This window comes from Pipistrellus kuhlii, unplaced genomic scaffold (assembly GCF_014108245.1).
Source record: "Pipistrellus kuhlii isolate mPipKuh1 unplaced genomic scaffold, mPipKuh1.p scaffold_m20_p_23, whole genome shotgun sequence".
NCBI lineage: Eukaryota > Metazoa > Chordata > Mammalia > Chiroptera > Vespertilionidae > Pipistrellus > Pipistrellus kuhlii.
In genome coordinates, this window is record NW_023425522.1 from 884,514 (window position 1) to 906,287 (window position 21,774).

The following is a 21,774-nucleotide window of genomic DNA, read 5'->3' on the forward strand; positions in this document are numbered from 1 at the left end:
CTTAATAATTATAAGTTCCTTTCAGTTTTCTTTCTGTGTCTCTCACAGGATTGTGAAGCCAAAAAAAAAAAAATTACTGCAATAATATAGTTTTGCAAACTGCCAACGGCCATAGCAACCTGAGCAAGGACAAGTCATTCTTGGTTCGAACAGCCATGCTAGCATCCGATGCCTAGTGTTCAAGGGGCACAAGGAAGCGGTTTCTGCCCAACCCCACCCACTACAACAAACCCTGCGGCAGAGAATCTCCTTACAGCTCATCAAAGCACAACTATGGAGACAATAGATGGTCCTTCTCCCATCCCCCAATATTCTGGTCAGAATTAACTAACTGTTCACTGTTCTCTTCGTGCAAATGAATCCAAGTCTTGGAAAAGGATTATCTAAAAATGTCTTTCAGCCGCAAGAAAAACTGCCAATACTTGCAGAGCACATGGATAGGGAACTCCCGACCGATCACATCCAACTCCCGGTGGCTGGTCGTGGAGGGTTGAGACTAAGACCATCACCACTTTGAAGCTTTTTTCAGAAGAGAAAAGGTGAAAATAAAAGCAAGCACTTTTTCTTTCTCCATACTTAGTCTCTTACACCATTGCTGGCTCTCTCTGAAGCGCACATCCTACTCAGGAACCGCCTTCCAGAATGAAGAGCAGGACGGATGAAGGAAATGCAGACTCCGCACGCCAGGCTGTGGGCTTAGCTGCTGCTTGAGATGGGCAGACTGTGTGTCTACCAAACAGCACCAGGTTAGAACGTCCGCATGAAGCCAGGCCTGACAGAGTAGTCGTTACTCTGCGGGCTCTCCTACTATGAGCCAACGCTTCACAGCTCCAGAACACCTTTGGCCGGCATGTTACCGCTGCTGAAGGGTCCCTAGGAGCAGCTTTTTAATATTTCTGTCCCAGAGCCTGGCACACATAGACACTCAAGAAGCCTGCTGAACTGGACTGATGGACTTTAGGTGTAAGCCCATGGAGCGGTTGAGAGGTAGTCTTTTATGAGTGAGGAAATGAGTCCAGAGAGACTAAAAGTGGAGTTAGCTAAGATGTAGTCTTTGATGTCAGCCACCCAAAACGAGGCTTCCTACTGGCCCAAACCATACTTACTTATATTCCCACAGCCACCTCTGTTCCACTCAGACTGTGCTCACAGATGTGCCCACACCTTACCCCCGCACCCACCCCCATTTACCTGTGGCCAGGCACACGGTATCCTCTTCTTGGCCTCTGGAACCCTCAGTCCCAAGGAAGCTAGTCCCAGCACCCTGGCATTCCGAATTCTTTTGGACTCCTAAGAGCACTTAGCCAGGAGTGGCCTCTTCCAGTCATCATTGTTCCATGCAGCTCTGTCCTCTCTCGATATACAAGTGTCCTGGGGGCCAGGCAGCTGCGAAACCCCAGCTCCCCCTCTTGCCTGCCAATCAGTCACTCACTCCTCTGAGCCTCAGTGTCCTCTCTCTGATGTGGAAAGACAACACGACGTCTTCACAAAGCAGCTGTGAGGGGTAAATAATGGCTGGAGAATTGCTGTGTGTAAGCCATAGCTGCTGCTTTTAATCATTAGCTTTGTTGTTGTTGTATTTCCACATTCCCCTTCCTCCCAACCCCCTGGGGCATACTTTTAAAAGAATATTAACTGTACTGAACGTCATGAAAATCACTTTCACACTTTGTCACCACAGTACAGAATACACATTAGAACTGAACTGAATGTGAAATTCCATAGGTATTAGCCAGGTGACTGACTAGCAAGGAGGAGGCTTCACTCTTTGCTGTCAGGTATGCTTTTTGTAAGTGATGGGGCCTGCAAGGTCACAGATGGGCCAGCTGTCCCACACATCCTCTCCACTTAACTTACTTGTTCTGTTATTAACAGTGAGAGCTACAATTTATTGACCCTCTACTACGTTCCAGGCACTGTGTTCCCTCCCTCTTTCCCTCTCTCAGCACACTAAGGCTCAGAAGGGTTACACAATTTTCTGGGGTCCCATAGCCAAGAAACGGGCAAGGCAAAAGTCAAGAGCCCCGTCTTCCTGACACAGCACCAAGTCCTTCCCATTGGATCTGTATCCCTACATCCCTTATATTTGCATATTTTTATATTTGCATATTTTTAAATCCCCTTAAATTTCTACCTCTCAACTGTCCTGGCATTTCGAAGCTTCCTGTTGTAAAGGAACTAGAAAAGAACTGCCCCTCCCCCGAGCTGACGGCTCCCTCGGTACCTGGCTGGAGTTCAACACCAGCTGAGAAAAGGTGCTGGGGACCTGGCTGCCGTGTGAGCGCCTGAGCACAGGGAGAGGCGGACGGGGCGAGAATCTGGAGACTCGCAGTGTGTAACGGTGAGAAAAGACTTCCCGACACCCAGTGTCCATCACCCCTTATCCGAGATGTTACACAAGAGAAGAAAGGTTCCCAAATGCCAGTGAGAAGTAAGGCCGAAAAGTAAGCTGGAAGTTCTTAGAGCAAGAAATAAACACTGCTGCCTAACCAGCCAGGTCCCTAGGGATTCCAAAGGCAGAGACTTTTACCAGTCCTTCCACCAGCCAGGAGGAACCCATTTTCAAAAGAAACTAATCAACATTCTTGACTGAGCACTTGGCATAAGCTTGGATGGAAAGGCAAAATTGCTTTTTAGTGAGGAGATCCCAGACGGTGGCCACTCTGCCCCCTTCCCCCTCTGGCGCCGGCAGCCTCTCCGGGAGGAGCAGGCACTCCAAGGACCCTCTCTCCACAGGCCACCCTCAGACTTCACTTCGGCGAGTCTAATGCTGCAGGGAAGCAGCAGTCAGTGCCAGGGACCGCCACACGGAGCATCAGAAACTTTAGGATGTGAAGGAACCTACATCTCACCTCCACACACCTCACCTGACAGACCGGGCAAACGTCAAACCAGAAAGGGCAGTGACTTGCACAAGGTCACAGGGAGCGTCCAGGGCTCTTATCATTAAGTAGCGCGGCCTCCCTTCCTTCCCGGGGAGCAGGCCCCCGCCCCCCGCCCAGACACGGGAACCATCCCCGCCCCCACCCCCGCCGCCCCCCCGCAGCCGGCTGAGTCGCGGTTCTAATTAGCAAGCCTTGGAGCAGGCAACCTTGTCTGGGAGGGTGCCCAGCGGGAGGGACGGGGGATGAAGGAGAAGGGTGTGAGGAAGCGGGTCCTGACGGCGGCTGCGAGCTCGGTGGGGACGCACGCAGTGGCATCTCCCAGGAGCCGCCCAGCCGCTGGCACCACCTAAAGGTACCGGGAAGGGCTGGGCCCCAACGGAGAGGGACGCGCAGAGGTCCTCCAAGTCCCCGCGGGGCCTCCGGGCGCCGCCTGGCAGAACGGCGCGGGCTCCGCGCGCAGCGGGTCCTTAGAGGCCCGACGACAAGGATGCCGGCCCGCCCGAGGGGGGCACCGGTGACCCGCAGAGGCCGCGGACCCCGCCGGCCGCCGCCGCCGCCGCCCACCCGGACGCCGTCCTCGGCGCGGCCTTACCGAGGCACTGTCCCACCGGGGTGCTGAACGGGTTCCCCAGCAGGAACTCCATCTTGGGCGGACAGACGGCAGCAGCGGACGCCCTGTCAGACGCCGGGTCTCCGCAGTCCCCGTCGCGCTCCCGACCTGACTGACACCTGCCCCCGCCCCACCCTCGGGACGCTCCGCCCCCTCCGCTCCTGCAGCACTCCTATTGGGCAACGCCTGCCCGGCTTCCCTCCGATTGGTCCCCCACGAAGACCCACCTGCCCCCGGCTTCCGATTGGGCGGAGGGGCGAGCGAAGTCGCAGGGATCGCCGGCTAGCGAGGGGCACCTCCCCTGGCCCGCCTCCGAACAAGTCCGTGTGTTTTGATTCATCTATATATTGGTCAATCTAGAATCCCTACTGTTATTGGAGAGCAGATGAGTCAATCACTCAAGTACGGGACTGGAAGGAGACGAGGCTAGAAAGATCCCGCCCATGAGAAGTGCTGATTGGAGGAACGTTTGTTTTCCCCACAGCTAGTTGGTGAAAGGAATATTTCCCCACCCAGGAATGTTGTTAGGCGACTTATCAACTTTCACCCAGGATGTTTACTTCCTAACTTCCCCTTAGCAACGGAGTGGCGTCTTCTGGTTCTCCTAGCAACTGAGCGAAGCGACTTCTGCGCGAACCAGTCGGGTAGCCTGCGCTTGAGAAGGTCAGACTCGGGAGCTGAAGCTCTGGGAGGACTGACAGAGCCAACAGCGCCCAACTTAACTCTTCTCTCCGACTATTTTCTCCGACTTTTTTCTCCGAGGATCCTGGCCCGGCCCTTCTCATCTATAAAGTGAGCACATAGGTCCTCTGCCAGCCGCTCTGAGACAGGCAAAACTCTAGTTCTCGGCTTTCAAGCCTCTGGGTTAAAAAGAAACACTAAGGAAGCAGTTCCTCAGCGGGCAGGGCCCGAAGAATTTTTTTAAAAATATATTTTTATTGATTTCAGAGAGAAAGAGAGAAACAACATTGATGAGAGAGAATCATTGATCGGTTGCCTCCCACTCACCCCCTCCTGGGGATGGAGCCTACAACCCAGGCACGCGCTCTGATGGAAGTCCAACTGTGACCTTCTGGGTCAGTGGTTGATGCTCAACCATTGAGCCACCCTAGCCGGCCCCTATAGATTTTTAAGGAGTCTCATCCCCTAGGCTTCTGGCCTGATCCCTTTCATAGAGAGAAAGGAACTTGAAAGAAAAATCCATTAATAACTTCTTCAAGAATTTAACTCTTATATCCCACTTCACAAGTATCATTAAATTATTCCTCTTATTTTTACTCTTCATCTTGGTGCTATTTAAAGTACTTTGGCTGGGCAAATGGATATCCAAGTTCCATGTCTGTTCCTTGTCAGTAGCTACTTGTATGACTAGACTATTTTCTTTCCTGATGACTCTTAGTTTTCCTATCTGGGAAATTAAGGCAATAGGGATCTTCTCTAATGGCCTCCAGAGCTGACATAATTAACACTTGAGCACTGGTACACAGTAAGCATTCAGTAAAGTAAGCTGTTTATTTTTCAGATCCAGTTGATCCCAGCTGGTTGTTTCCTAGGACAGTTCTGGACCTGTTTCTTCCTGAGGAGGAGACTCCATTGAGGCGCATTCTCTACCTCCTACCTGTGGTCTTCACCAACAAAACTATCAACAGGCAAGGCATCAGGAGCCCAGGCTGGGTGGTGAATTATGATAAAAACCCTGTGGGAGGACTGTTAGGGCCTTGACCCTGACGCAGAACAGCCGTGGAAAACACTCTGGGCAGTGACAGTGATGGTCTGCAGTGACCTGGGAACAGCTGAGTCATGATTAAGAAATGGCTCTGGAGTCCTGTTTTCCAGCTCTGCTATCTACTAGATGTATAAACTTGGGCATTTTACTTAACCTAACAGCTTCCATTTTCTTATCTGAAAGCTGCCAATGACTAGTCCTACATATAAAATAAATTCCTAGAGATCTTTCAAATCCATGTCTCACCACCCCCTTGGTCACTTGGTCATCTCTCACTTCATGACTCTTGCCATTCTCAGTAGTACAACCAGAGTGAGCATCTTAAGATTAAAACCTTACCGTGTCACTGCCCCTGTTAAGCCCCAGGAGCTCCCAGGTCTCCTAGGATAATGACAGAGCTCCTGTAGGCCCCTCCAAGCTGGATCCCTTCAGCCAAAGTGGAACAGGCCCTCTTCCCACACCAGGGCCTCGATGTGTGGTTCCCTCTCCTTTCCTGCTCCTCCTTCAGATCTCAGCCCCAGCTCCACGGCCAGGCCAAGTGCCCCTAATGCATACTATCATAGTTCCCTATACTTACTAATTTGTCATCGCTTCTTTTCTTTTAAAAAAAATATATTTTATTGACTTTTTTACAGAGAGGAAGAAAGAGGAATAGAGAGTTAGGAACATCGATGAGAGAGAAACATCGATCAGCTGCCTCTTGCACACCCCCCACTGGGGATGTGCCCGTAACCAAGGTACATGCCCTTGACCGGAATCGAACCCGGGACCTTTCAGTCTGCAGGCTGACGCTTTATCCACTGAGCCAAACCGGTCTTGGCTGTCATTGTTTCTAATTAAACATTTGTATGACTATATGATCATTTGAAACAGACTATATGATCATCTGAAACAGAGATAAGGAGATCTGTCTGTTGTAGTCATAACATGTAGATATTCATCACATGTGTGTAGACTAAACAAATGTGGGAGGGAGGCATTATTCATCTAGTATAGATGCGAAGCTGAAGGCTTAGCCAGGGGAGGTGAGTTGCCAAAGGATGCAAAGTCAGGTCTAAGCCCTGCCCTGGTGGGTTGGGCAGCGGCCCCACATTGCCATTGGGCTGGACCGAAAGCAAGCTTGTTCTGGCTTAAGTGCCAGGCCTTGATGTGGGAGGGATGATAAGTCAGTTGGAGTTTTGAAGTCAGAATTAAGAATAATTTTCCCAAGTACAGAACCTTTCTTTGAAAAAGCACAAGCACCTTGCAGTTGATATCTGCAAAATACAGCACATTAAAATTCCCCAAAGGCAACTTGGTATCAAGTTATGGGAAATTTTAGAAAATTTGTTTCAGCCGAAGCCAGTTTGGCTCAGTGATAGGGCGTCGGTCTGTGGACTGAAAGGTCCCAGGTTCGATTCCGGTCAAGGGCATGTACATTGGTTGTGGGCACATCCCCGGTAGGGGGTGTGCAGGAGGCAGCTGGTGAATGTTTCTCTCTCATCAATGTTTCTAGCTAGAATGTTTCTCTCTCTCCATCCCTCTCTGTAAAAAATCAATAAAATATATATATTTTTAAAAATTTGTTTCAGAAGAGGAGGGAGATAGAGAAAGGCAAAGGGCTGGAAACATCTTTTGGGGGCAGGAAATGTAGTAATGTTGACAATGGGAGGAATGGGGAGATGGGAGGTGCAGGCGGAGCACGGGCATGGGGAGGGCAGAAGGGATGGGGTTGGGATTAGGTAGGCTGTGCCTCCTCTGGGGGTAGAAGGAAAGGCCGCATGACAGCTAAAAGCACTGGGACATCTGGTCATGCAAATCCAGAAACAGAAGATGCATATTTACGTAAGCTGCCTACAATGGGTGGTGGGGGAGAGGGGAGGGCAGCTGGCAGTGGCAGTGTAAGGCCAAGTGGCAGGATTGCCAGGCCCATCGGGTATGTGATGCGCACCATACCACCAGCACTCTCCAAACAGAACCCAGAGGACAAAGGGCAGAGGACAGAGGCTTGTCCAGGTCAAGGACTAGCAGAGCAGGGAGGACAGGAGGCTCAGGGAGGCCCGATGGTGGGGACACAGGCAGACAGAGAAAGCAGGTGATGTCAGCAGTGAGGCGAGAAGCAGCGTGGGAAGTAGGAGGGAGAACTGGTTCCAGAGGTTCAGGAGGCGGGATCTGGGCATTTCCAGTAGATTGACAAGAGCATGTGCCCTCCTGCAGCCTGGTCTCCGGATGTCCTCACTCAGAGGCTGGTGTGAGGAGGAGGAGGTCCTCACTCAGAAGCTGGTGTGAGGAGGAGGAGGTCCTCACTCAGAGGGCGGTGATGAAGAGGAGGAGGTCCTCACTCAGAGGGCGGTGATGAAGAGGAGGCTGTCCTCACTCAGAGGCTGGTGTGAGGAGGAGGAGGTCCCCACTCAGAGGCTGGTGTGAGGAGGAGGCTGTCCTCACTCAGAGGCTGGTGTGAGGAGGAGGAGGTCCCCACTCAGAGGCTGGTGTGAGGAGGAGGAGGTCCTCACTCAGAGGGCGGTGTGAGGAGGAGGCTGTCCTCACTCAGAGGCTGGTGTGAGGAGGAGGAGGTCCTCACTCAGAGGCTGGTGTGAGGAGGAGGCTGTCCTCACTCAGAGGCTGGTGTGAGGAGGAGGAGGTCCTCACTCAGAGGCTGGTGTGAGGAGGAGGTCCTCACTCAGAGGCTGGTGTGAGGAGGAGGCTGTCCTCACTCAGAGGCTGGTGTGAGGAGGAGGAGGTCCTCACTCAGAGGGCGGTGATGATGAGGAGGTCCTCACTCAGAGGCTGGTGTGAGGAGGAGGGTGTCCTCACTCAGAGGGTGGTGTGAGGAGGAGGCTGTCCTCACTCAGAGGGCGGTGATGAGGAGGAGGCTGTCCTCACTCAGAGGCTGGTGTGAGGAGGAGGAGGTCCTCACTCAGAGGCTGGTGTGAGAAGGAGGGGGTCCTCACTCAGAGGGCGGTGTGAGGAGGAGGCTGTCCTCACTCAGAGGCTGGTGTGAGGAGGAGGAGGTCCTCACTCAGAGGCTGGTGTGAGGAGGAGGCTGTCCTCACTCAGAGGCTGGTGTGAGGAGGAGGAGGTCCTCACTCAGAGGCTGGTGTGAGGAGGAGGCTGTCCTCACTCAGAGGGCGGTGATGAGGAGGAGGGGGTCCTCACTCAGAGGGCGGTGATGAGGAGGAGGGGGTCCTCACTCAGAGGCTGGTGTGAGGAGGAGGGGGTCCTCACTCAGAGGGCGGTGTGAGGAGGAGGAGGTCCTCACTCAGAGGCTGGTGTGAGGAGGAGGAGGTCCTCACTCAGAGGGCGGTGTGAGGAGGAGGAGGTCCTCACTCAGAGGGCGGTGATGAGGAGGAGGCCGGATGCCCTGGCTTCCTGGGGCTGTGGCTCTGCCCAGCCAGGAATGGCAGCCCGGTCCCCTCACAGTGTGACTGACCGAGTCCCGGCTCCACTTTGCCTGCGGCATCGCCGCCTGCTTCCTTTGGACCGTGAACAGCAGACCCTCCTGGGATAGTTTAAGGGAAGGAGGATTCACTGCCAGAAGCAGGAAACCCTAAGGCCTGAAATCGGGGACATTAGGGGCCGGAAAGCCACAAGAAGGCAGCCTCTGTCTGTGCTAGTCTGTCTGTCCCTTTGCCTATTCCCCCCGGACCCCCAGGTTCCCATCTCTGCTTCTCTCTGTTCATCGGCCCGCGGTTTCTCCCCAGCTCATGCAACCAGCTCTGCTGGGCACTCCCATCCTGGGCCCACGCTCACATTTCTCAGGGTATCCACGTACACATGGGCCAGTTTGGGGGTGGGGGGGGCTGGGCAGGAGTGACATGGACATGGCTATCTGTCTGGCTGAGGCTCTCAGGAAAGGCGGCTGCCGGCTAATGGCCTGGTGGGGCTGCTGAGGGAGTGCAGTGGTTGGCACCAATAAACCTGTACAAGGTGGCACAGAAGCCCACGGCCCGGATGACCATGGCCAGAGAGAAGCTGTGCTCCAGAGGCTAGGAGTCCCGTGTGGCACCATCCACTTGGCCCGGCAGGGTCACAGCTATGGTTGGGGCCAAGGAAGGGCACCAGGCAGGATGGTCCCACGTGGTTGCCTGGGGAAGGCCTGGCGCAGCCTTAGTGCAAATGCCCTAAGCAGCGGGAGGAGGGCAGCGTTTGTGTGCCCTTGCCCGCACAGTGCTCTCCCACTGTCAGAGGAGGCCCACAGCCCCGCCTCGGACAGAGGAGAACAGACAGGGAACACAGACGTACTGTTTTTAGGGAAGATGAACCGGCTGTGCAACTCGCTGGAGCCCAGAGTGATGAACGACGACATGCTGAAGCTGGCTGTCGGGGAGCAGGGCCCGCAGGAGGAGGCTGGGCAGCTGGCCAAGCAGGAGGGCATCCTCTTCAAGGACGTCCTCTCCCTGCAGCTGGACTTCCAGAGTGCGTACCGGGGCGGGCAGGGCACTGGGCGGGCCCCTGACTCTCCAATCCTCATCCCAGCCCCAGGATTCCATGCAAAGTCCGTATAAAAAGGTAAAATTCTCCCTCTCTAAATCTAAGCGAACCGCCGAGGCCTTAGTGTCACGGGGTGGAGGACCCCTGGAGGGTGGTCCCAAACAGCACACTTGGGGGGGTGCGAAGGAGGATGTGCCGCTTTGGGGGAGGAGCAGAAGACAGGAGTGGCACAGGGCATGGCAGGGAGCTGGGCAAGAGTGGCTGGGTAGCCTACTGCGAAGATGTGGCTGGGACCAGGTAGAACCTCAGGGCCTCAGCATCCCCATCTGGGAAATGAGATCATTGTAGTCCCTGGCCAAGGGCTGGTTGGGAGGACAAGGTAAGACAACATTGCACAGCCGGGACCGATTTTGCTCAGTGCATAGAGCGTCGGTCTGCGGACTGAAAGGTCCCAAGTTCGATTTCAGTCAAGGGCATGTACCTTGGTTGCGGGCACATCCCCAGTAGGGGGTGTGCAAGAGGCAGCTGATCGATGATTCCCTCTCATCGATGTTTCTAACTCTCTATCCCTCTCTCTTCCTCTCTGTGAAAAATCAATAAAATATATTTAAAAAAAAAAAAAAAAAGACAACATTGCACAGTTTGGGCTCATTAACAAAGGCCGGTGAGAGCTGTGGGAGGAAGCAAGAGAGAGGGGCCCGGACCGCGGCCAGGCATTGTGCGTGTTAGAAAGAAGGCGAGCCCTGAAGCAGGGGTCCGGGTAGAGCACAGGTGACACTGGGAGCCCGCAGCAAGGCGATCCCTCTGCTCCTGCAGGAGGGTGTGCAGCCGAACGGCGTATCCCTGACGCACACCCTCTGTCCCTCACTCTTGATGGTCGGTGTTTAGGCTCTCATGCTTGGGCTAATTTAAAGGAAAAAGGGGGAGGTTGGCCTTTGCGGTTTCAAAATGGCAGTTGCCTAAACTCCCTTCTTTGACAGAAAAGATTCCTTGTTTGTTCTCACCTGCAGGCGGGTCACCTGGTCAGATGCATAGGCCTGCTCTGCCTGGGTTCCCAGCCGCCTGCTGAGCCGTCTGCTCAACAAGAAGGAATTCTTTCCTTCTCTCCTCTCCTCTCCTCTCCTCCCCTCCCCTCCCCTCCCCTCCCCTCCCCTCCCCTCCCCTCCCTTCCCTTCCCTTCCCTTTCCTTTCCTTTCCTTTTCTTTCTGTTGATTGGTTTTGGTGGGGGATTTATTCTATTTTTTAAAAAATTAAATTGATTGTAGTAGCGTCTACAACTTTATCATCAGCATTCGTACACTCTAGCATGTGTGCACCGCCCAAAGTCTCATCGCCTTCTGTCACCATATATTTGATTCCCTTTACCCTCTCTGTCTTCCCCGAGGCTCTGCCTCAGCTGGTCTGGGCCAGACCCTGGGGACCAGCAGTGGGCAAGGCCCTGACCCAGCCCACAGAGCACACAGGCCTCGTCAGAGCCAGGCCTCCAGGGAGACCCCGGCTCTGCAGGAGCTGGCCACCCAGAGCAGTGAGCCTGGCCTTGGCGGGGAAGGGCTAAGGGCTGCAGAATGGCTGTCACCAGAGGGAGGTTTGCACTGCCCCTTCCTGTTGCTTCCCCTCCCAGCCTGAATCTATCAAGTGCCTGTTACATGCCAGGCACGATTCTAGGTACTAGGGATTCAACTGTGAACAAAAAGGACAAGAAAAAAGCCTGTCCTCCCGGAGCTTGACATTCAAGTGAGGGACGCAGGTAAACTAAAATGGAGGGCAATGACAGTGTCCGCTGAAGGTGCGTGTGGGTGGAGAGGAACACGTCAGGAGGGGGAAGGGGACCTGCAGATGGGACGCAGTGTTTGATGGTAGGTGAGAGGCCCCACCAGGAAGGTGACCATTGAGCAAAGACTAGAAGGAGGGGAGGAAGAGGAGGGGCCGCGGGGAGATGCAGGAAGGTGCTGATGTCAGAGGGAACAGCCAGCACAGAAGTCCCGGAACAGACATGAGTGGAGACAGGACAGAGAGGGGGTCAGCTTGAGAGAGGGTGTAGTCTTTATGGTTGGGGTGGAGAGGGGTGTGGTCTGTATGGTGGGGTGGAGGGGGTGTGGTCTGTATGGTGGGGTGGAGAGGGGTGTGGTCTGTATGGTGGGGTGGAGGGGGTGTGGTCTGTATGGTGGGGTGGAGGGGGTGTGGTCTGTATGGTGGGGTGGAGGGGGTGTGTTCTGTATGGTGGGGTGGAGGGGGTGTGGTCTGTATGGTGCGGTTGGGGGTGTGTGGTCTGTATGGAGGGGTGGAGGGGGTGTGGTCTGTATGGTGGGGTGGGGGGGTGTGGTCTGTATGGAGGGGTGGAGGGGGTGTGGTCTATATGATGGGGTGGACGGGGTGTGGGAAGTATAGTGAGTGAGGTGGGAGCCTGGGGAGGGTCCTGAGCAGAGCAGGGATGGGATTTAGGTTTTCACAGGGTCCCGCCCGCTGCAGGAGGATAGACTTGGGGCCTGGGGAATAAGGAGTCTAGGCGCTCTGGTGATGGGCTGAGACCCAGGCGGTGGCAGTGAGGAGGCTGTGTCCGTGTTGAAGATAAAGGCATTGAGGCAGTCCTATCCTGCTGGTAACTCGTTCAGGAGATCCTGGTTTTGTGGTGTGTTCGGCTTTTATATTGGAACTGCTGAGGTGCAGGGAAAGCCCGCATGCCGGGTGCCCGGAGAGCACCCAGGAGTGTGCAGCACCCTGAGGAGCGGTGTTTGCAGGTCAGCTGCACCTGGTGCAGCCTCAGGCCCGGCTCAGAGAAGGTGCCTGGGCACTCAGACTGGGGGAGGTGGCGGCATCTGGTGGCACGGCCCCCCCAGAGGCACAGTGGGGGCGGTAGCTAAAGCGGGGGATCTGGCCACAGAGCTGCAGAACAGACCCGGTGGGACCTGCCCTGGGCCTGAGAGAGGCCGGCTCACTCCGGGTCAGAGAGATGCAGTCTCACACACACACACACACACACACACACACACACACCCCACCCGCACCCAAGGCTGCGGGGCTGGAAGGGGCAGGGGGAGGGTGCTGTGTCTCCCAGGACCTAGTGACCATCCTCCCCGAGTGAAAACGGAACCTGCTGCCCCAAACGTGTGGGCATGAAGGGCACCTCCCCCTTCACGTCCATGTCACTTCCGTCTTCAGTGAGCATGTTCCACGCTCCGGAAGTAATTACCACAGCAAATGAGAACAAGGGGCGTGTGAGCAGCAGAGTGGCTTGTAGCTTCTGGACTGAGCTGGGACGTTTAGCCGCTAGAATCGCACACACACAACATGCTTCTGGACCTCAGGGTCCCAGAGCCCTGGCTGAGCCTGGCAGCGCAGGCCTGTGTGCGCGGCCAGAGCGCGGGCTGGCCCGGCCAGGAGGGCCTTCAGGGACCACACGTGGGCGCCTCTGTGACTCACGGAGCCTGCCTGTCCCTGCGGGACAGCACCCCCATATATGGCGCTTGGGGCCCCTCTCTTTCTGCCCATCATGTTCCTAGGGGTATTTCTTTGTGCACATACACAAGCGTGTCTTTGCAGACAGATCCCAAGTAGAGAAACTGCGCAGTCAAAGGGCGGACATTAAGTATTTCAGTAAATGTGGCCACATTGCCCTCCAAAGCGGCTGAACTAGTCGACTGACCACCACCCTGCACAGGAGCCTCCTCCCGCAGCCCGGACTCTGTGGTCTCCACAGAGGGGAGGCAGGCGACTCTGCTGTGCCCAGTGCCCCCGTTGTCTGGCTCCTGGGCAGCCCTCAGCCTGGCCCGGAGGCGGCACGAGAGTCCTGTGCCCTGAGCTCCCGGTGCCCGGCCCATACCAGGGCGCCCCCTGCAGGCAGGAGCGGGGTGCGGAGCCTGCTCAGGACCTGGTCTCACTCTGGCCTTAGGCCCAGGCTGAGCTGGCGGGTCTCCTCTCCGTCTCAGACATCCTCCGCATCGACAACCTCTGGCAGTTTGAGAACCTGAGGAAACTGCAGCTGGACAACAACATCATTGAGAGGATCGAGGGCCTGGAGAACCTCACCCAGCTGGTCTGGCTAGGTAAGGCCCCTCATGTGGGCGACCGCCCTGGTTCAGGGCGACCCCGCCAAGATCACCCTCGCCAAGGCGTCCGTCTCCCGGGCCGGCCCTGCAGGGAGCAAGAAAGCTGCTCTTTTTATTTTTATTGTTCTTTTTTTTTGTTAATCCTCACCCAAGGATATTTTTCCATTTGACTTTCAGAGAGAGTGGGAAGGAGGGAGGCAGGGGGAGAAATACAGAAGCATGGGAACATCCATGTGAGAGACACATCGACTGGTTGCCCAAACCTGCAACCCAGTATGAGCCCTTGACTGGGAATCCGGAAGCGAACCCACCAGCATGGGCCGACGCTCTCACCAGCAAGCCACACTGCCCAGGCTGAAGCTGTTCTTTCTAAAAGCCCGGGCCCCGTGCTGGGTGGACACAGCACACATGGGCAGAGTGTCCTGTCCCAGCTGCAGCTCCCAGTGGGGAGTCAGGTGTCCAGGAGCAGCCCTGGGTTCCTCGTAGTCCCTGCGCTCAGGCTGACAGCAAATGTGGGTCCCACCTCTATGGGGGCTCCAAACAGACCCAAAAGCATCACCACAGTTGCCAGTTGCACTGAGCACTTACTACCTGCTAAGCATGGGCCTCCGGGTGAGCTGGGGAATCCGCACAGCACCCCATTGTAGAGATACAAACTGAGGCACAGCGCGTGGTGGGCATCAGGCTCCCAGCCCAGCTCAGACTCCAGAGCTCTGGCCTTACCGCTCAGACCGCAGGGCCCTGATGACCCTGTCCGTCTGCCGAGCTGGGGCGGCCTCCCCTCCCTGAGGGGCAGGTGGGCGCCTGCCGGGGAGGAGCCGCTGGGGAGCTGCCTTGTGTAACTCTTACGGCCAAGACTGTCAGTCCCATCCGCCGATGGGGAGGGGCTCCGAGAGGCCCAGGCACTGCCCAAAGCTCCATGGCCAGAGCAGTTGGGGTGCAAACCGGGCCTGTCTGACCCGAAGCCGGGCTCCTCCACCCTGTCCGGCGTGTCCCGCAGCCGGAGCCGGCACAGCGGGGACCTCCAGGTTTGCCAGACAGCTGGGCTGAGTGTGGTGTGCCGCAGCGCCAGCCCTCGGCAGCCCCGCAGGCTCAGGCTGAGAGGCTTGACGAGGCGCGCGCTGCAGGCAGCAGAGGCGACCCCAGGCCGGCTCCTGTCTGCTGGGCCCTGCGCCCCAGGCCCCATCTCCAGCAGCTCACACTCATTCCCGCCACCACCCTCTGCTCTACCCATGAAAGGCCTGAGAGAGGATTTAGTCTGGCCCTGCCGAGGCATTAGGGTGAGCTAATTAAGTGTCTGGCAAACACAGCAGGCTCCTGTTTAAGCGGATGCTGTGTGTGGGCCGCGAATGATGCTCAGACACCCAAAGGCCCCGGTGGGAGAAAGGGCCTCCACTGCCCTGGGATGGGGGGGGGGAGGAGAGGGTGCGGCAGGCCCCCGCTGTGAATGCTGGACTTTTAGGGAGAGCTCCCGCCTGCCGTCCCTCAGCCGTAAAACCAGTGCACAGTCTGCGGAGGGCTCCTGTGACCAGGCTCCCGGTATGGGGTGAGGAAGCAGCAGGGGAAACTTCTGTCAAAAGGTCAGCCTGCACCCTCAGAGTCAGCAGCCAGCCTTTGCCCGGCCACAGCACTGGCAGTCCAGGAAGGGCTGGTCCCTGGGAGGGTTTACAAGCCCCTACCTCACACCCCCCTCTGGCCCCCGCAGTCCGCTCCGGGCTGAGGGGGTGCCCGGGTGCAGGCTCGGGAGAGCCGGTTTGCACGTCTCGTCCACGTTGGCGTTCAGGCTGTCTCGGTGGTGCCTGGCGGTGGCCATGGTGGCAGCACAGCGAAGTGGAGCACCCCTCGCTGGCCCCCGGTTAGACACCTGCCTGCAGCGCTGGTGCCAGGAGGTGGAAGACCTGGCTGCCCTGTGGCATTGAGTAGGCCCCGGTTTGTTTCCCCGCTCAGCCAATTGCTAACCAATTGTGCGCACGCTGTGTCCGCCTTTGACCCTCTGTGTGCGCTGTGACCGTAGGCATGTTACCACTGGGCCCTGGGAATCCGTGTTTCCTCGTCCAGAACTTAGTGGTTTTCCTCTGTGGGAGGATTCAGGGGGTGATGTACTCACGGGCCTAGCGCAGGGAAGGGACACTGAATCGACCTTGATCTCAGCCAGCAGCCGGTAAGCGTCCCCGACATGAGACTAAATGAAGACGTGGACACACTCACTTTCCCAGCACCTCTTTACTGTGCCCGCTTGCAGCTGCCAGGACTGGATTTCCAGCTCATGGAACATCCCCAGGCTGGGCCTCCGGCCATTGCTGTTGCAGGGCACAGCTGCAGCCCAGCCCCAGCCGAAAGCCTGTCCACTTTAGTTCCGAAGGTGTGAAGCGTGGGCTGGCGAGGCCCAGGCCGCCTCAGCGGGGTGCCTGGGCTTGGGGGGGAAGCTAGAGTTGGCCGCACTGTACCGGGAAGGCCTGGCCTACAGCCTGGCCGGGGGGGCCCTCGCTGCCCTGTGGCACCCCGCAGTTAGCTGTGTGGCTTTGGACAAATCACCGAGCCTTTCTGAGCTTAGCTTCCCCTGGAGGAGATGGGAGAGACGTCCCAGGCTGCCAGCAGAGCTGCGTCTGGGTGCACACAAGCAGGTGGTCACCTGGCGAGAGCCAGCATTGCTTCCCAAAGGCCTGTGGGTGGGCAGAGGGGACACCGCACCTGCTCCCACGCCAGACCGGCCAGTCACCATGTCCAGCTCAGAACAGCAACCGAGCCCGGATGTGAGCATTTGCCCACGGGACCCGAGCCAGGAGGGTGAGGGGCAGAACTGAGAGCGGAGGACAGTTTGGCGCCATGCACAGCTCTGCCAGACAGCTGGGTGCTGGCGCACAGCGCGTAGGCAGCCCAGACAGGTTTGGTTCAGGACGGTCCACCCCTAACTCATCACTCAACCCTCTGGCCCCTTCCGTCCAGACCTGTCCTTCAACAACATCGAGGCCATCGAGGGGCTGGACACCCTGGTGAACCTGGAGGACCTGAGCTTGTTCAACAACCGCATCTCCAAGATCGACTCTCTGGATGCGCTGGTCAAGCTGCAGGTGCTCTCCCTGGGCAACAACCAGATCGGCAACATGATGAACGTGAGTGAGCGCAGGCCGGGCGGGCTGGCCGGGGTCGTGCCAAAGGGAGCACAGGGTCAGTCTAGGTCTTCCCCTCTCCTAGAAAAGCCAGAGATTCGGTATGTTAGACAACTGCTTACCATGAAGGCCACCTGTGGGTGCCGGGCTGTGCCCTGCCTCGGTGGGGCCTTTCTCTCCCTGAGCCCCAGACTCACTAACAGCCTTTGCTGAGGCGAGGATCTGCTGGGTGGGGGCTGTGGCCCATGCTCAGTGGGCACAGAGACCCACAGGTGCAGTTCCTCAGGGGTGCCCAGCGCACATCTATATCATCAAGACCCCGTATGACAAGAAGCTGGTGTCCACCCTGGGGGGCCGGGGTGTGTGCGTGTGAGGGGGCAGAGGTCATTGGTCATCTGGAGAAAGGTTGACTGCCTCCTGTCCATTCCCAAGATCCCAGCGGCTGGGAATGGGGAGGAACAGGCCCAGCCAGTCAGTCCTGGGAGCTGTCCAATAGCCTTTCAAGATTCCCCTTCTGCCTCCATCGGTTAGATTGGCGCCATGCACAGCTCTGCCAGACAGAGCTGCATGCCCTAAGGCTCAAGCCCTCTATGCCTCAGTTTCCTCATCTATAAAATGGAGAAAATGGCCATGCCCCTCCTGCCAGGAATCGAGTGAGGTGATGGACATGAGTCACCTCGTTCAGTGTCAGGCTGGAGTGAGTTCTCTTTTTTTTTTTCTTTTTTTTTTTTCTTGCCACCCGAGGATATTTTTCCATTGATTTTTAGAGAGAGAGTGGAAGAAAGGGAAGGCGGAGAGAAACATCAATGTGAAAGAAACACATCAACTGGTTGCCTCCCGCTCCAAGCCCTGACCAGGGAGGAGCCTGCTATTAAGATACACACCCTTGACCAGAATTGTACCTGGGACCCTTCAGTCTACAAGTCGATGCTCTATCCACTGAGCTGAACTGGCTAGGGCTGTTTCTTTTTATATCTAAACTAGAGGCCCAGCCGAAACCGGTTTGGCTCAATGGATAGAGCGTCGGCTTGGGGACTGAAAGGTCCCGGGTTCGATTCCGGTCAAGGGCATGTATCTTGGTTGCCGGCACATCCCCAGTAGGGGGTGTGCAAGAGGCAGCTGATCGATGACTCTCTCTCATTGATGTTTCTAACTCTATCTCTCTCCCTTCCTCTCTGTACAAAATCAATAAAATATAATAAAAAAATAAATAAATAAAAATAAAATTAAAAATAAACTAGAGGCCCAGTGCACAAAATTCATACACCGGTAGGGTCCTTAGAGGCTGCAGACTGCCAGCTGCCGGCTGCCAGTCAGGGCGTCCCTTCCCCTTGCTGCCTGCCACCATTGCCAGCCAGAGTGGGCCGGCTAAAGGGAGGGGCCATAGGCAGTTGGCTGAGCAACCCCTCCCCTTGATCAAACTCCCAGTCAAGGAGACAATTTGGCCAAAACCGGTTTGGCTCAGTGGATAGAGCGTCGGTCTGGGGACTGAAAGGTCCCAGGTTCGATTCCAGTCAAAGGCAGGTACATTGGTTGCAGGCACATCCCCAGTAGGGGGTGTGCAAGAGGCAGCTGGTCGATGTTTCTCTCTCATTGACATTTCTAGCTCTCTATCCTTCTCCCTTTCTCTCTGTGGAAAATCAATAAAATATATATATTTTTAATAAAGGAGACAATTTGCATATTAGGCTTTTATTTATTTATTTATTTAATGTATATTTTATTGATTTTTTACAGAGAGGAAGGGAGAGAGATAGAGAGCTAGAAACGTTAATGAGAGAGAAACATCGACCAGCTGCCTCCTGCACACCCCCTACCGGGGATATGCCCACAACCAATGTACGTGCCCTTGACCGGAATTGAATCTGAGACCCTTCAGTATGCAGGCCGACGCTCTACCACTGAGTCAAACTGGTTTCGGCTAGGCTTTTATTATATAGGATATATTTTTATTGATTTCAGAGAGGAAGGGAGGAGAGAAAAGCATCAATGATGAGACAGGCTCATTGTTCAGCTGCCTCCTGCACACCCCCACACTGGGGAATCAAGCCCACAACCCAGGCATGTACCCTGATCGGGGATTCAACCTTGACCTCCTGGTTCATAGGTTGATGCTCAACCCCTGAGCCACACCAGCCGGGCGGGATATGTTCTTAACAAAGGAAGGACGGTCGCAGCTGAGATTCTCCCTGAGAAAGAGCCAGAGAACGGAGGTGTCTTTTGATTCAGATGCATTAGATGATTATTGGAATTTTGCCCTTGAGCAGAAGGGAAAGGCTTCCTGGGAGGAGGCACAGCATGAACAGAGGCCAGGAGGGGCCCCTGCAAGGAGCCCAAGGCCAAGGCCAAGGGCTGTGGTGCAGGGCGACAGAGGGAGCTGGGGAGGCTTTTGTGCTCCTGTGTGTCCAGGGCAAGTCTGTGTTTGGAAGGAAACCCTGGCACTGGGGGATGGCCTGAGGTGGATCGAGTGGGGGTGAGGCCAGGAGAGCGCGGTCAGAGAGGCTGTATCTGCGCGCGGGTGTGTGTGTGTGTGTGTGTGTGTGTGTGTGTAAGCACCGCTGAGCCAGCCCTCGGGCGTGGGGGGGGGGGGAGGAGCTCGGGAAGCTGCAAGAGCCGGAGGGCAGCAAGAGCCGGTGTGCAGGGATGTCACTGCGTTGCTGCTGTAGGTGATGCCGTCCATCCTGCTGGGATGTGTCCAAAATGCCTTCGGGAAGCAAATCCCAAAGGCCCAGAGCCTAAGGCATTTATGCCCGCCTGTCCTCCAGCGGCTGCGGACAGCCCGGGAGTGCACTCCCTCTTGTCCTCCTGGCGGGGCTCAGAGAGCTGAGGCCGAGAGCGGGAATGAGGGGCACCACAGCAGGAGGGACCACAGACACAGGAAGCCACAGGTATGCCAATGCCCGCCACACCATGGGCCATGATCACTGGTGCTTCGAGGAAGGCAGGCCTAACGCCAGGGCTGCCAGGACACAGGCTCCCTCTGCCTCCCGATCTGCTTCCCAGTCCCTCCCTGGCTGGTCCTCCTCACGGTTGTAGTCAGCAGTCAAGGCCACAGGCTTCTTGGTCTGCGGGCAGCAGGGCAGAGAGCACAGGAACTCTCCCCCGCCCACGGTGACCCTTGAGTCTGATCAGGGCTCCACCCTCACCCGCTATCAGAGCGGGGGGTGCCAGGCAGGTGGCTCAGACGGATGACCTGGAGTGAGTCAGACACCTGCGTTCACGTCTGTCTGGAGGGGACAGACCCCCGGCTGGTAGTCCAGGGAGTTTGCCCTGTGCACAGGCGGGAGGGTGTGAATCCAGCAGGTGGTCTTTTCAGGGTTCACGTTCTGAGTACTCGGCCTGCCCTCTGCTTTGTGGGGGCGGGGCACCCAGGGCCCCACCAGGCGGATAGCTACCCCCAGGGCGTCCGCGCACCTGCGTGGAGAGGGAGCTTCAGCAGCCACGGCTGTGGGACCGGCACTCAGACTCCCACTTCCCATCCGGAAGGTGGGATAACAAGCCTCCGAGGCTGTCGAAGGCTGGATCAGAGAGTGCTAAGTGCCGGTACAGGACCTGGCACACAGTAGGTACATTGAAAGGGTGGTTATTCAGAAATGTGTTAAGCGCTGTCCACAAACAGCTCTGAATCTTGCTGTTTGAAAACCTTTCTGGACGTGAAGCAGCGGGTCCCGTCCAGTCCTCCAGGCTTACAGGTAATGGTCTCTGATGCGTCATCCACGTCGGAGACTTCAGTGGCCCAAGGACCTGTCCCTTCCCAGAGGCCACGGCCTAGGCCTCCCTCTCCCCGGGCCTTGGGCATCCTCCCACCCCCTGCAGGGCTGGGCAGGAGGAAACCCATCCCCTCGCGAGCAGGGAAGCAGGGAAAGCTGGTCCCAGAGAGAGGGGCTGGAGGAGGCCCGGGAGAAACCGCCAGGGAAGCCTGAGGTGTCTGGGCCTGGATCTCATTGCTCCTGAGGCCCAGCCACATCCTGGCCTCTTGGGGTCCCTCATCCTCTTTACCTAGTAAGGTGCCCACCCTTTGGCAACTTGACCCGAGGAGTCCTGACTTCTAGCCTGCAGACCCCGAGCATCTGTGATTTTAGCCCTTGTCTGCATGATGTAGCCGACATTGAATTATGCGTGTTCTTGTTATGTATTTATTTCTCATGTTAACCCCTGCTCACTGCATTAGAACAAACAGGTGTTTCAGAAAGAACCCTCTCCCTCTTTCCCTCAGTCCATGCTTCCCCTTCCGGAGGCCACAGCTACTTCCAGGCATCTTTTTTTTCATTGTTGTTAATCCTCACCCAAGGATATATTTTCAATTGACTGTTTAGAGAAAGTGGAAGGGAAGGGGAGAGACAGAGAGAGAGAAATATTGATGTGTGCTGGGGCCGGGATCGAGTCTAAAACCATGGCACGCACCCTGGACCAGAATCGAATCCGTGACCATTCAGTCCACAAGCCGACGCTCTAACCACTTAGTTTAAACCAGCTAGGGCCCAGGGATCTTGTTTAAACATTTCACCTGATTCTCACATCTCTAAGCATCTCTGCCTTCAGTTATCTCCTCTCCTTTGAGTCAGCCGTCCCTCTGCTGGACCATTCCATTGCTTAGAGGCAGCGTGGCATATTTTTCCAGTCCCCATGTGGACACAGGTGTTTCTGACCTGTGCCGTTACATCCAGGCTGTAATGATGTCTTTGGACAGAGTGTAGTTTGCACCTGGAAGAGTCCATGTGAAAGATGCATTCCTAGGTGGAATTGCTGAGTCTAAGGGCATGTGCATTTTTATGCTGATGGATCTTGCCAAATCGTTATATGGAGCAATGAAACTGTTTACAAACCCGCCAGCAATTATGAGAAGGCCTGTTTCTGCTCACCCCCACAACAAACCATTCAGTCTTTAACCATTTAAAAGATGAAAAATGGAATTTCACTGGGACAACTCTTAAAAATTAAATCACATCCTGTTTCCCCACCCATATCCACTTAAAACTTCAAAGTC

At 56.0% G+C, this 21,774-nt stretch overlaps 2 protein-coding genes across 12 annotated transcripts in view; one reads left to right on the top strand and one right to left on the bottom strand.

Moving 5' to 3' along the window:
- Positions 1 to 3,600, bottom strand: part of TOM1L2 (target of myb1 like 2 membrane trafficking protein) — a 129,026-nt gene extending 125,426 nt beyond the window's left edge. For 8 of the 9 annotated variants that reach the window (XM_036452251.2, XM_045586454.1, XM_036452248.2 and 5 more), the window contains exon 1: positions 3,478 to 3,600. In XM_036452251.2, the coding sequence (XP_036308144.1) occupies positions 3,478 to 3,529 (52 nt within the window). In that variant the 5' untranslated portion in view covers positions 3,530 to 3,600. The remainder of the gene's footprint in view (positions 1 to 3,477) is intronic. The other variant, XM_045586455.1, reaches the window with a different exon arrangement.
- Positions 3,601 to 3,723: 123 nt separating this feature from the next.
- DRC3 (dynein regulatory complex subunit 3) overlaps positions 3,724 to 21,774 on the top strand; it is a 50,288-nt gene continuing 32,237 nt past the window's right edge. For 2 of the 3 annotated variants that reach the window (XM_045586456.1, XM_045586458.1), the window contains exons 1-5: positions 3,724 to 4,158; positions 5,018 to 5,144; positions 9,452 to 9,616; positions 13,558 to 13,674; positions 16,624 to 16,790. In XM_045586456.1, coding sequence (XP_045442412.1) covers positions 9,457 to 9,616; positions 13,558 to 13,674; positions 16,624 to 16,790 — 444 coding nt within the window. In that variant the 5' untranslated portion in view covers positions 3,724 to 4,158; positions 5,018 to 5,144; positions 9,452 to 9,456. The remainder of the gene's footprint in view (positions 4,159 to 5,017; positions 5,145 to 9,451; positions 9,617 to 13,557; positions 13,675 to 16,623; positions 16,791 to 21,774) is intronic. The other variant, XM_045586457.1, reaches the window with a different exon arrangement.